General features: G+C 33.0%; 2 protein-coding genes across 2 annotated transcripts in view; one reads left to right on the top strand and one right to left on the bottom strand.

The window, feature by feature from the left end:
* LOC118181081 (cytosolic carboxypeptidase 6-like) overlaps positions 1–14,577 on the top strand; it is a 174,904-nt gene that overhangs the window by 117,688 nt on the left and 42,639 nt on the right. Inside the window, exon 5 of the mRNA XM_035350163.2 lies at positions 5,402–5,604. Coding sequence (XP_035206054.1) covers positions 5,402–5,604 — 203 coding nt within the window. The remainder of the gene's footprint in view (positions 1–5,401; positions 5,605–14,577) is intronic.
* LOC118181083 (alpha-crystallin A chain-like) lies at positions 3,441–4,221 on the bottom strand. Its single transcript, XM_035350164.2, has one exon. It carries the CDS (start codon positions 4,132–4,134, stop codon positions 3,673–3,675), a length of 462 nt encoding a protein of 153 aa, XP_035206055.1. The 5' UTR covers positions 4,135–4,221; the 3' UTR covers positions 3,441–3,672.

Raw genomic sequence — 14,577 nt, 5'->3', positions numbered from 1 at the left:
GTCATGCAGCCAAAAAGCGGCAATGTTTAACGTTAATATAGACCACTTAAGAAATGCACAAAAGTCGCCCCACATAGGTACATAAACGACAATATCATCTGAATTTAGCGAGAGAACAATAAACTTAATTTTCTGGAAAAGCTTTAAGTACCTCTTCCTTCCAACTGTTGACTAAATGACAGGAGTAGAGTTATTACAGTTAGAAGTACATCTTCATTCTAATTGTAATACCTCGACTTCTGTCATTTACATTCCATACATTATAAGCTAATTTTACGTGAAGAATCTACTTATTCATTCTGCCTTAAATCCAAACGTACTACAGAACTAAATTTCTGCCTGTTTGATTGCGAAAGTTTTTCCTCTCTTTTACCAGTAAAGTGCTGACATTTTACTTTCGTTTTTCTTAGTGAAGTTTTACGTACGGGTCAGTTTCTCGTAGAACATCCTACACTAAGGCAGCATCGTACTTATGGGCGGATAGTTTTAAAGTGCTTTTCTGTAAAACAAATATTCAACTCAACCCAGTCCATGCTGAAAAATATAACTTAACTTTTCAACTATCAGGCGCCATCAGTGGTCGTGGAGGTGAGATCGCCAAACACTAATAATTCGACCCAAGTATGAATCTATGTGAAAGGGCTAGCTGCATGGATGCTCGTAAGATTTGAGGAACACAAGAAAACATTATGCTTATGAAATAAAATATGTGAGCGGTGCTGTACCTTTTGGCAGACCTTCAAACATCTAAATTTACGTATATACATAGAAATAAAGTTTTTGCACCTGTGGTCGAAAAAGCCTGTTAAACCTGTGGTCGGAAGAGATAATTGAATTACGATGAACTGAATCAAAATATCGTAGTTACATTAGTATATTTTACATAAAGGTTCTAATGCTAAAGAATTCAATTTCAATTTAGTCTCAAAGAGTTATCGAAAAGTTACACATTGTAAATATATGTACGGAGATACTAAGCTTTCCACTATATACCGAATATACTGTATAGAATTTGGGATAATTTGGCGAAAGTTTCTCCTGAAGAGGGTTTATAGGGTGAATGGTTACTTGGTTAAGGCAAAGAAACTCAAGGTTATCGGCCTATAGGGAAGGACACCTACATAGAGGATGTTTTGAAAGAATTGTTCGGTATCTGCGTTATACATTACTCCTGAAAAGGGACTTGCGTCTAAACTTCTTAAAATGGACAGAGATTTATAAAATCTACACCAATACAAGGTAACATGTTTGCTCAGCTTAAATCTGTCTATTGGCGTACTTTAGTTTTTAAAGTTGTATATAATTTAATTTCAGAAAATTTATACCTGCTTTAAGTGGTGTAATCAAGAACTATATCAAATATTGCATAAACTACAACCCTATATTTAAAGGGTGGGTAAATGTTTAAATTTTAAGGCTGCTTTATTTAGAAGATTTCGAAAATATCAAACCTGTAGTATAACACAAAACTATGAATGTTTCATCGAGAACTACCAATCAAATCAAAACCAATCAGACTTGTCAGAAGAAATATAGCGGCACGTACACTAATTTCTGCTCTAATGTACTCGTGAGCTTTGGTTACTGCATAATTTTACCTTCTTATCAGATTTTTTTAATAATCCTCACCCTACATGCCTTATAATTATATCAGTTTCTTCAGTTATAAATCTCATTGCAGGACTTTCAGAAAATTGATATTAAGACAAAAATATTATCCCCCATAACAACCTTAAGAAAATTTTCAATCACACTTTTCGCAATTTATCCGCAGTGCCGGTAATAATATTCATTCAAATACCTATAATCTAATAAATGCACCTACCTTTCGCAGTCATCTAGTTTGGTTGGCTATAGCAGACTAGGGCTAAGGGGAGAGATGTCTTCGTAGAGGGCTTCCTAAGGGAAAGTGGCTTGTGTGCACATCACACATGTGGAAAACCACGAAAATGCCCATGCAGCTAGCCGTTCGTCCGAAATCGAACCCAGGATTGAACTGCCAGCGTTCAGAGATTTTATGACTCGGCCGCTGATGGGTTGCAGTTTTCTAGGCTTTAAAATTGTTCCAACTCTAAGCATTGCATATTAGAAAAGATTTTAATTGAAGTTGTATTTCATGTACATTTTAAGTAATTTTACGGTTATTAGGTTTCTTTTAATCAGCATTAAAAGGCTTAAAAGATAATTATTTAAAAGAATCGCGCATTTGGCGAATTAAATCTGCTTAAAGATAGGAAACTTTCAGCTATGCTGAAATTTGATTGCTTAACATAGAACCCTTACCACAGAAGGAGCAAAATATGCTTGACAGATTAAACAAATGTTCAAGGAGAAATAAGGTGCATAACTGAAATTCGAAAATCTAAAGTTTAAAATTCTTTGCAAGTTGTTCCAAAAGAATTAAGACATGTACGTCCAAAACTCTGAACTGTTGAATCGAATATTTTACACTTTTGGTTGGATTATTTTATTACGGTAAATCACTCGAGGGCTACCTTCCCAAGAGGAAATATGCCTACGAGGCGGACTTTTCAAGTAAAAATTGCTCGTATATACGTCACACGGGGAAAACTACGAAACCACCCATGTAGCCGGCCCGTTCTCGGGATGCTAACTTCGGCTCAGACTATCATTATTCTGCAAATTTAACGCTCGGCCACTGGTGGACCCAAAATACTTTAAACCAAGATCTGATGCGTAGTAAGTAGTTTCCCTACTCGTTTAAAACTCTAAATATTTTTACCTTCACCAAGCAGTTAAAATTAAGTTTTATGTTTGGTAGAGAACAGCATTTATATTTCCAAAAGTTAAAGAATTAGCGAATTTTAGACATTTCTAAAGTAGCTATACATTCAATAAGAATTTCCCGTTTAAATTTGAGCAGTACCAAAAGTAAGTTAAAAATTATGGCTAGATTCGTGAGCAGATATTTGCTTACTAACTTTAAACTTCCTGTAAAAGGAATTTTAGTTTAGCCTAGTTACATTTCATTATAGAATACATGTAAACCCCATTTTTAAATTCGCTTAAAGAAACGCGTGATTAAAATCACTTACTTACAAGACTAACAACAAATATATCACTTACACTGACTCATCTTCACATTAACTTCAATTAGTAGGATGAACATTTCTTAATTGAAACTGAAAATACCTTACAGTTTACGACTAATAAATTTTTACGGAACGTAAGCTTTAGAGAAAACATTGCTAAGCATTCACTTAATCTAAATATATTTAGCGTTATTACATTCTTTAAGATTTCTTACGTTAAGGCATTTTCAAAGTAAGAATTACACTATAACAAGAAATAATTTCGTAATTATCTTTCAAACCAAGATTTGTTATTGAATTGATTCGTTATCAATAAAAACGATATTTGTTTCTACTTATTTTATTTAGTGCCAATTTTACCAAATAGGAATAAATAGCGACTTCGACTTCATGCTTCTTTTGAGTAAATATTTATACAAAAAATTCAGATGCTATAATACATTCAGTTCAAGTGTTAGACATTTAACATAACTGAAGTAAAGTGAAAGAACTCACAAAATAAGCAAGCAATGTATCATGACCTTGGCGAAACAATGCGCAACACAATTGTTATAGTTGAAAGAACTTGGATCGAGTAACGTAGAAATCTACAGAACTAACAGTCCTGGTGAAAAAAAAGTTAACTAGATTTGATTAACCTCCAACTTGACTTGTAGGTTGTTTTCGGAGCAGTAATCATCAATTGCGTCTCCGAAATGAACTTTGCATCTACCACATCGCCTCTATCACAATTTCGAGGTAACATATAAAGGCGAGTAAACTCTCTGGCAATGGATCCTTTTTCGTCTTCCCTTTCGTCATGTTTGCCGTGAATTACGATGAATTCATCATCAATTCTAAACTGAAGTTCATTAGGCTTGAACGGCGCGACATCCAAGATAATCTGGAACTTATCATCATTATTTACGATTCTGGACATGCCGGACTTCTCCTCGTATTCTTGCGTGACTGGGCGTATCAAAGTACCCTTACTACGGTATTCTGGACGGATATCTTCAACGTCTAAATCTACAGCAAAATACTGGTCATCAATTATTTTAGGGATTTTTTCCTCATCCCACCAATTGACACTTCGCAACATGCCGCCTTTGCACTGTTAAAGTAAGCACAGATAACAAATGTAAGAAAAACACTTCACTGAGGAGAGCTTGCAGACTGGTTCAAATTTAACTATTTTGTATCTTTTATGTACTTGAAGAATTGAACTACCTGCGCGCGCATACTCTATCTTACAACAGGAATATTTAATTCTTACATTCAAAGCTGATGATTAGCATAAAAAATTTCTTCAGGCTTGCATGTATTAAGTTTTTCTCCCATACGTCAGAAAAAATGGTTCTCTTTTCCCCCTTTGAAATTCTTAATAAAGTTCGAAATTCTTAATTTTTAAAGAAAAGGAATTCGTCAGTGAATTTGATTGAATATTTACTTTCCTTGCGCGTTATAATTAAAAGTAATTTTAAGACTTTGTGTATAATTAAAGTGGAACAATCATTAGGGTTGATGTGATTTTGAAATATAGCACGTTCTATACAGCTTCATAAATAAAATTATATATATATTTTGTGAAGACCTCTCAAATGTATGTTACGTTATGCATGGAAATGATTAATTTATTATTTTATAAAGCGCTTTCATTATTTTCACTAACATGCTGAAAATTAGAATCTGTACATTACAAGTAAGTTAAACGTTCCTAAAAATACTGGTAACACTAGGCTTTTAATAAAATAAACATTAAAATACTCCTGTGTTCAAAACGTTGCGGAAAAATGCGTGGCGATTAATTTTTAGCCCAAAAGAGACATTTGTCCCGAATGGATATTGGCTTCGAAACGGGACTTTGCGTTGAATCACTTTATAAACGGCGTATCACTTTTCAACTTTTTGCCACCAAATATTATAACTCTGTATTATATTTAAAGAATTTAAGTAATGAAGAATCTGCATGAATGTATGTTTTCTCGCAGTGTGAAAAAACGACGGTAATTAGAGCCATCAAATTTTGAGCAACGTAGTTCTTCACCTGAATATGGGGAACTGAAAGCTCGAATTTGGAATTTGGAATTTATTTCATTTTCTACTTCATAATTTGTAAAATTTTAACTATTTTATTAACAAACTCAACGACTTAAAAGCGTAAAGCGAAAAATTATGACTTTTTTAAAAATGATACGCTTTAATGAAGACAAATAAATTAAATTATGAAGTTAATAATCTCAATTCTTTCTAAACAAATGCTTAAGACTTTCTCAAAACAAAAGGGAAGGAAGGTTAAATTTTAATCTTATTAACGCAGCCCAAACCTTTTCATCTTGATAACTTTTTGTATTCTTTATGTTTTCCAGGAAAGTGAAATGGATATGTATTTGGATCTACACGCGCATACTGGTTTACTAGGTGCATTCGTATATGGCAATAGCTATAGTGACGTGTACCGTTTCCAAAGGCATACTTTATTTCCCAAGCACCTCAGCTATTGTGCAGAAGATTTCTCGTTGGACAATACTGCTTACAACAAAGATCGTAACAAGTCTGGAACATCCAGAAGGTAAAACTTGTAGTATTTCAAACAGAAATAACAAATTTTTCTTACTTGTAAATTGTTATTTTTTTTACAATAAAAAATTTCTGTCATATATCAGTTGGTAGTGAAAAAAAAAAAGAAATACTATGTCCCCAAATATAGTTGCGTTACTTGACGAAGTAAAATTATTACTTTCAGTAAGCATTTGTGGGTAGCACTCGTTTGATTGGATCATCTTTAAATCAGTTGCAACTTTCAAGAAGGTCGTAGGATACGCTGTTGGCCTTTCAGATCTTCAATCGCCTCTTATGATTTTCTTCTCGAAAGATTCCAAAGGATACAATGTGCATCTCGCACCTAACAACTACATTTGGTTCGTGCGTTGTTGCAATGAATGGGGAACAATACTTGTTAATCACTAGCAAAGAACAGGAGTCCCCATTCATCGTCAACGGAACTGAAGAATGCTTTCTTCAGTTGTTACATGGCTAGAACGAGTGTAATTTAAAACAAAAACTGACTCTTGCTTAAATGCGTGTTTACTTATAGGAAATGCCTATGTGAAATGGCTTAGCATGTAGCAAATTTTCATTCCTTCGTTGTTGATATTGGTATTACCAGTTTCGTAGCAAGTAAAAAGTTCTCTTCGAAGTCATATATATTTTAGGAGTACCTATTTTTAGACTAAATTACATTGTTAATTTAATTTTTGGAATTTAATTTGTCATTTTTAGAATTTTTCATGTACAGTAGACTCCTGATTACCGGGGAAGACGTTCTACAGTTAACACAAAGTTATGGTTAATCCGACAACGGTTAAAGAACACATCAAAGAGGAATAACTCTTATTTTATATAACCAAAAATGCTATTAACAATTTACCTTAATTTTTAAGCAGTTTAATTTGGAAGTTAACGAGTTTGAATTAGTTATTATTAAATTAAATCGGCATTCAAAACAGAATGAACAACGTTTTTGTTTACATTTCTCTTGCATTTAGATTGGAGTCAACAGATAATGATTTTAACAGACAGATAATGATTTTAACAAAATTTATTTTTAAGAATTAATAATTTATTTCTAACGGAGGATTTAAAAATATTTATAAACATCATATTAAGCACATTTAAATTAAATCTTGTTGGGGATAAAACTAATTCGTAAATATTCTGACATTATCTGTTTTCTCAAGCATTTTTTTCTCTTTTTTCGTACGAAATTTTGCTTTTTCTTAATAGTCTGGGCTAGTATTTTTTTTATCGTTTCGCAATAAACAAATTCAACATTTTTTACACGAGACCAGGTTAATCTGCAGTCCATTTAATCCGTTCGCAATAAAATGGGAGTCGGTTATATATGTATGCGTGCGAAGGCTTCTAATTTCTATTTCTGATGCTTTAGTAGTTAAAATTCCATGTTTATAGCTTTAGACATAAGAGTTTTAAGAATTAACATACTCAATCAATTGAAAAAAATTTCGTCACTAAGGTATTTGAAATCCTAAATGGTTGGAATCAACCGTAAAAGGTATTAGGACCATTGAACAACAAGACTAACGATTCTCCGTATCCAAATCTTCAAGTAAATTCGGTATCCAAATTTGCAAATAGCCTTTCGCCATCCACTCTTGCACGGCTGACCCCCTCATGTAGTAATATTTTCTTCTGTACTCTTTCGCAACTAGTAACAGAATGCCCCGTCCCTTAAAAGAACATCATAGTAGCGTATTGATGATGCCACTGCGAATATCAGTACCGCTTGTTTTACAAGGAAAGTTTGTTTCAGAACCAATGCTTTGCGTTTTTGTGTACAGTGGAATGAAGATAAAATTGGTTCTAAGTATTTCATATATTGATAGGTATCTCTTGAAATATATAATGGGTTTTAGAAAGCTAATTTTAAATTACAGCTCAATTTTGCATGAGATTCAGATTGACCCGCTTTTCTTTCACCTATGATCATTTATATGTATTTTCTGGATCTAGTCTTAACATTCTGTATTTTTCTGCTTTGCCCTTTAAAGCTTTGTTGACTGAAAAGAATAAAATGGTTTGAAAATCCCCTGTTACATATAAATGTACTCAGTTTATCATATTCTTCGTAAAGAATCTTTGCTTTCATTACAAAACTCTTCACTTTCATTGCGACGCTGTCGATTTATAAAGCGAGTTTCATTCTAACGCCACTTTAAGGAAGCTCTATATAATTACTCGTTCTGTGCTTGAATTTCAAATAGATTTCCATATCTTTTAACTGATTAATGCTCACTTTCTTGTCTTTAGACAGATAAATTATTAGCTATTTAAGAATGCTTCGTGCTTCTTCCCTGCAATATAACCGCATTACCCAGAAATAGTGCTGTGTGCGACTCTATTACGTGTATGGATGGCAATTTCATCAAGAATACAAAGCAGAACGTGCCAAATTTTACAGGCTTCAAGATCCATCAAAAGGGAGTATTTCTTTTCACAGGAACGAAATCAAGAAGTGGGTGAAAACTAGTGGGGTGGAAAAAAAATATCTTGACAGCTGAGATTGGAAATCGAGCCCCACCCCTTCAATTTTACCCTGTTCTGCATCAACCCCTCCTTCCCAAATGACAGAATCCTAGAGTGGTCCTATGACGTGTTGCTTCCAGTAATGTGATTCACTCAGAATGAAAGTGATTTGAGTCGGAGTCTCCACAGTTTTATAGACACTTGTAGAGAACACGGTTTCCATGCTTGCATCCATTTCACTTTATAAGGATGTCATGATTGAAATAGTATACTACAAATATACTGTTATTACTATGATACAACAAAACGTCTTCCTATCTAACATTTTTATAAAATACTCTTTATAGGTTTTAAAAAAAAAAAAACAATATTCTTTTAATTCTTGTAATCCGAAACAGAGGTGTAAAATTTAAGTTATGTTTTAAAATTAAAAAATTACATTATTTTCATTTTATATGATTATTAAAATATCGATAATTCATATGTTAATGTTAATAATGCACGTTATTCGTTTTTCCTCAACCTAGAGATCGCGTTTTTTTTTTTTTTTCAGTAAAGTATTCCAATTTTTGAAATGATCCTCGCTAAAGCGGTGGGTTTAGAAGTAGATGGAGATAAATGAACTCGTTGAGGATCATTCAGATAAATTTACAACAGAGAATTTTAATAAACTACATATTGAAAAGCATTTAAATGTTTTAGAGGAAATAAATAACCTAGAAGTAGGTAGGTGTAAGACTGGTAACACTGGGATAAGCTGTGTGTCCACTGAGGCATATGCAAGACATTTTCAAATATACTAATTAATTAAGTTAAAATACAACCATCATACCTCAGACTCTCCTTAAACGACTGAAAACCCCCTTGGAGCCGCCAATAAACATATTTAGTAATAAACAAAGTGTACAACCAGGCATACAAGCAACTTATACTTAAATTATTATAGACAGCAATCAGTATAAATTAGAAATACAATATAATTACTCAATATAACTTACACATAATGTAACATATGAATATCGTGAGAACAACTCGCTCCCATAATCATGCTTCGAGAAACATTATTAAATATATTTCACTCCGTATATAGAGTATCTTTTCATTTTCATACAACTTGTGTGTCAAATTTATTTATTTAACCCATTAAATAGACTAATAATTTAAATTAAATTTCACTTTCAGAGCCTGCCTAGACTCACAATTAGTTGAATTTCATCATATGTAAAGACAATTTTATTTACGAACCATAATCGGTTCTACAAACTAACAGTTCCAATTGTCTCTTTAAACATGCGTATTTGGAATCTAAACTAGAATGATTCACTCCAAGTTTCATCTTACACTTCAAATTTGCCTCTTTACAATTAATACATTCGGAATTTTTAGAATAATTCTTATGATTATGCCCCGATCCTGCGAACTGAGCACCTGTTTGTATCACAATGTAGCTGAAAATGTCCAAAACTTTGACACGTAAAACATCTGGTTGCATTTAGGCATTCTTTTACTATTATTCGAAACCATCTTAAATGGATCTTTCCAGACGCAGGAACGGACAAACTTTTCTAGTTGAACTTGAGCAACCCAATGCAATGTGCTATTTTTACCTTTTATTGAAAATAACAGATAAATATCCCATCTTTAAAATCTCATTTTGCCAAACTAAGGTCTTCGTGATCTAATCTGATTTCATATCACTATCTGTATCTTAAAATATTATCTTTGGTTTCTTCTTACAAGTATAATTACAGTCTTCCAGTAATGGATTCTCCTTGACTAGAAATATCATTCTTACTTGACTGTCAGTATCATTCTTGTTCCACAAAAAGACCACCATTGTTAACTTTTCAGACATTCCGAATTCCAATTTTTAATTTAACAGGATCTATAACTTCCACAATTTTATCTCTTCAGGAGATCTGTCACTTTTCTTCGGATAAATCAAAACGACATGTTCTTAATTCTTTTTCACCATGTCCTACTTTTGAACAGTTTTTTCCCCTCTACAATTCCTTGTTCTTTTACAATATCAATATATGTAGGTACAACTTTTTGCTGAGACTTTGAAACTTCATTTCTCTCTTTCAATCTGCCCATCAACGAGCTATTTTACAATGCTTAGTATACAATTAAACCAAAAAGCAACTCTTGTGCATTTAATATTTTCTTCTTTAGAGCTACACTAATACTTGTGGACTCATCTACTACACTCTCTATCTCTCTTGCTTTATGAAACATTTCATTATTTTCAAAGACAGACTCTGTCTGTACTTCTTTAAAAAAATATTCGCCATCTTCGCGGAATTCGTTGTTAGATGGTTTCTCGTAGCAGACAGAACCTCCAAACCACGACAAGGATCCGAACTCTTAGAAAGTATGCGTTGAAATTATAAACTTCAAAATCTCATAATTCTCTCAAGCCAATAATTTTTATTTTATTTAGGACACTTTTCAACTTTATAACTCTGGGAAAGAGAAAGGCAGTTCATTCAGAAAAACCTACAATTTATAGCGTAACAGAACTGTTCAGTGACACTTGTTTAACACATTTCAAAAACATTCTTAAAGAGAGGATGAAACAAACGTCCCTGGCCAAAGTTTCTAGTAAAACTCGCTTTAGAAGAAAGTGAAGAAATAGTGGAGAAAAAAGTAGCAGAAACTAGTAAAGAATAATGACGCTACAATGTATATGAGTGTATTACAATAATAAAACTTTAGTAAACTTTATAAAATATTTCTTTACATTCGCTTTTATATATTTGTATTATGATTTCTTAAGTTTTTATTAGTTTTTTATACAATACATTGCATTTTTTCTTATTAAAAAAACAAATAGCAAAAGAAAATTGATTATTTGGAAAAAATTTATATTATCTAAATGCATTTCAATGGGAAACATTATTTCAGAATACGAGTAGAGCAGCTTACAAGCTCGACATGGAACGAATTAAACTCGTATACAACTCTAATACAAAACTATGAATCTCGATAAGGTAAAAGTAACAAAACCCGAGAGAGTTCACACAGATATAAAATTTCATTTAAACTAATCACTGATTTAAAATTAGTAAAATAACTATCTTGTATTGGGAGAAGATTTAGATAAAAACTCGATCGATTTCGAGAGCAAACAAGTCCCTCGTCATCAGGAGAAAAGAAATTTGCAAGACTGGACAGCCAGACGGCGTAACGGTCTTATAAGGAGTGTAGAGGGTGTAACGCTTTACCCTACTGCAGTAAAGCGAATGGGAAGGTAGCATCATCTGTTGGCAAAATAGTAACGAAAATTGAAAAATTGAGCTAATAGAATTTAAAAGCGCTAGGAAGGACTGGATTGGGTTTAAAGTCATTAACTAAACAAGATAAATCTTTGTGAATGTGAAAAGCTTCAAGAAAATCTAGTTCGCTGATGGGAGAAGCTTTTTGGATAATTTCTTACAGACCCAAAGTCAAAGTTATGCGTAACATGTCAACCATGATTAGCTATTGAAGACTTGTTAAGCCCTCTTTTTCGTACATAACTTGCCTTATCGGACTTCTGCCTTTCGGACTATTTTGTGTAAATCTACGCCAAATACAAGGTTGTTTACTAATTTTAAGTTTCACTTTGGCGAGTTCCTCTTCTGATTTAATCACTCATTATTTAAATAATTTATTAGACAGTAATATTGTACTGTTCAGTTATTCGGAAAGATATGAAATATAAATCAGAATTATTTTTCACGATAAAATACAGGATATTTCCCACATAAATTTAGAATTTTTGTAATTTCATTTATGAAATTTTTTATGCTTTTTTTACTTTAGTTTATTTGAAACACAACAGTTGGAAAATTAATTTCATTTTGCATCTTGGAATATCCTTTGTAATAGTATATATGTTTTCAGATCATTTAAGTGTAGAAAAATATGTGTTTGAAAGTTTAATCCCAATTTTTACCTAAATTATTAAACAAAAGTCTTTCCAAGGAAAGAAGGACGACCCGTGGCCGAGTAGTAAAGTCGGTGAACACTAGCAGCTCGGGCCAGGGTTCGAATCCCTGTGGAAGGTATGGCTGCATGGATGTTTTCGTCGTGTTCCCCATGTGTACCATGTATACGAGCCACTTTCCCTTAGAAAGTCATCCACAAAGACATCGCTCACCTTAGGCAGATAGCCCTCGTGTGCTTTGCCATAATTAAATATATCATAACCAAAGTAATGAATGTGGTTTTAGTATTATTGGGGGTAGCCAATCTAGTGCAGCGAAAACATTGATGACACTTCAACACAGATTTCCAGACAAGGTGATGGAGCGAGAATCAATGGCTTGACTGGAAAGGTCACAGGATATTACGTGCTAGATACAGATTTGGGGGGAGGAAGGGCTATAACAAAACCTAATTTATCGTATGCTAATAACTAGTTTAAATGATCTAATTGCAAAATTTCAGATGGTTAATTAACAGCTTAATCCTCAAATTCTGATTGTTACAGACTTCAAAAAGTTCAGCGTAGTTCATGTATCCTCGCTTTACAAATTTTTTCTTAATGCCTCTTACATTAGCACCTTTATTCAGTAATGAGAAGCAATCCAAACAGGGCTTTTGCTTTTAATACAAAAGCTGAAAAGATAATACATCGGCCAGAGCTTTTATTATGCAATAATTGCAGTAAAGTCTCTTTAAAAAAAAACACTGGCTTAGGACAATCATAGGATGTTTTGGTTGCTACGATGAACCTGGCAATAGAAAAAATACAGCAACCTAAAATTTTTCAAACATTTTGTCTTTCACTTGAGCTATACAGCGCATGACAAACCTCACCTTTCCACAGAAGGGTTCGCAGGTACAAAATCTCTAGATCCGGCATCCGATAGAAATGACGACGGAGGTGCTAGTAGATGATCTTCTCATCTCTTTTTTAATACTAGTCTCTATATTTCTTTTTACTGAATCTTCTAGGATTCACCTTAAAATCTTATCATCGCTGCCTCCATCTCGTTCTTTCTGATATCTAATTCTTGAATTTCTCATTCAAGTGCCTTTCCTGTTATCTTAATTTTAGAAAGTGTACGCACGTTATTCAAATTATATTTAACATGTGTTTATCGCATCATTATTTTAATATTAGTTTAGATTTTAAGCGCTTTTTGGTATTTTTAAGCCTTGAAATGCTTAATACCCACATAAAATTGATGATTACTGATTCTTTGCTTCATGCCATTTTTCCTTATGAAAGGTTTTACAAGAACTCGCTACTGGCTTAGGTCTTTTAAAGTCATTTTTTTTAAATTTTACTATATCTTTTATCACCTATGCATACTGAAATATTAGGGAATAAACAATAAGATTTGACTCTTAATTAATGCCAGATATGATATTAGTTCAACTGATCAAATTCATAGGAACATAAATGATAATAACTTAAAATGTGCAATTTTTATCATCACACCCAACTCTTTTACAAAGGAAATGACTGAAATACATAATATTGATAAAAGATATGAAGCAGTAACAAGTAATGAACAAGTAAATGAAACGTTTCTGAAAACTTTACATAGGTTACCATATACAATAAATAGGTTGACTCGGATGTGAAGCTCTAATCCGTTGTCTCTCTTACAGTCTACTTTTTTAATAGGCATTTCAAGGTCGTTGCTAGCCTCCGCATTTGCGTTCCTACGGCGCATCCTCATCACCGTACAGCAACTATTTTCTTCACCTCATCTGAGACCGAAGTTCATGTCAGCATTTTCTTGCGCTTTTCATGAAGGGGGAACACGATAAACGAAATGCAGTGGAAGGAAAAATAAAGCGGCACGAATCATCTGCTACAGCTGTCATCTCCATAGTCATGACGCAAGCCGGGCGACGGAAAATGAACTGAAATATGTATTTTAAAAGTAATACGGTCTTCTGCTGGTGGTTTTCGAGTCTTCTGCTGCCCTTTAACTCAGTTGCCCTATCAGCAACTCAATGCTGGGAGCAATATTTTGGGCCCTTGCGTAAACTTTTGCTGGCAGAAAACAACTCTTGAAGTAAGTAAGTAAGCAATCATTTGTTAGAATATCAGTCGGGAATAACGAGTTTTTAAGAGACTGCAGTTAGCGAAGTTTTCGCCAAGGCCTCCAAGGATCTAAATGAATCTTTTAAGACTTTAACCTATTTCAAACGTTTAGTTGTTGTTTTCCAGTTGTAGTTTAACTACTTATTCAGGTTCTGGATTAATTACAATTATAAAATCAGTTTCGTACACAAGTTGGGCAGTAGATGAGTTTTGTTTACAAATTGCTTCATCCTTCAAACATAAACGAACTTACAATGCTTTTAACTTTCGAAAATGTGTAATTTATAGTGAAGTCCTAAATTTTGCTTTTATCTTTTAAAAATTTTTATTTTATTAGCGAAGTCCTAATTTTGCTTTTAACATTTAAAAATGTATATTTTATAGCGAAGTCCTAAATTTCATTTGCCGGAGTCACTAAATTCCACGGTAATCTTGGTGAGTTTTTTTTTT

This window comes from Stegodyphus dumicola, chromosome 6 (assembly GCF_044657685.1).
Source record: "Stegodyphus dumicola isolate Sdum_Otavi_A_Nest chromosome 6, ASM4465768v1".
Taxonomy (NCBI): domain Eukaryota; kingdom Metazoa; phylum Arthropoda; class Arachnida; order Araneae; family Eresidae; genus Stegodyphus; species Stegodyphus dumicola.
This window is presented reverse-complemented; position numbering and strand designations above follow the sequence as displayed.

What these genes read in the sequence shown, in the direction of transcription:
- LOC118181083 (XM_035350164.2), bottom strand. Translation starts at nt 4,134, where the DNA reads ATGTTGCGAAGTGTCAATTGGTGGGATGAGGAAAAAATCCCTAAAATA.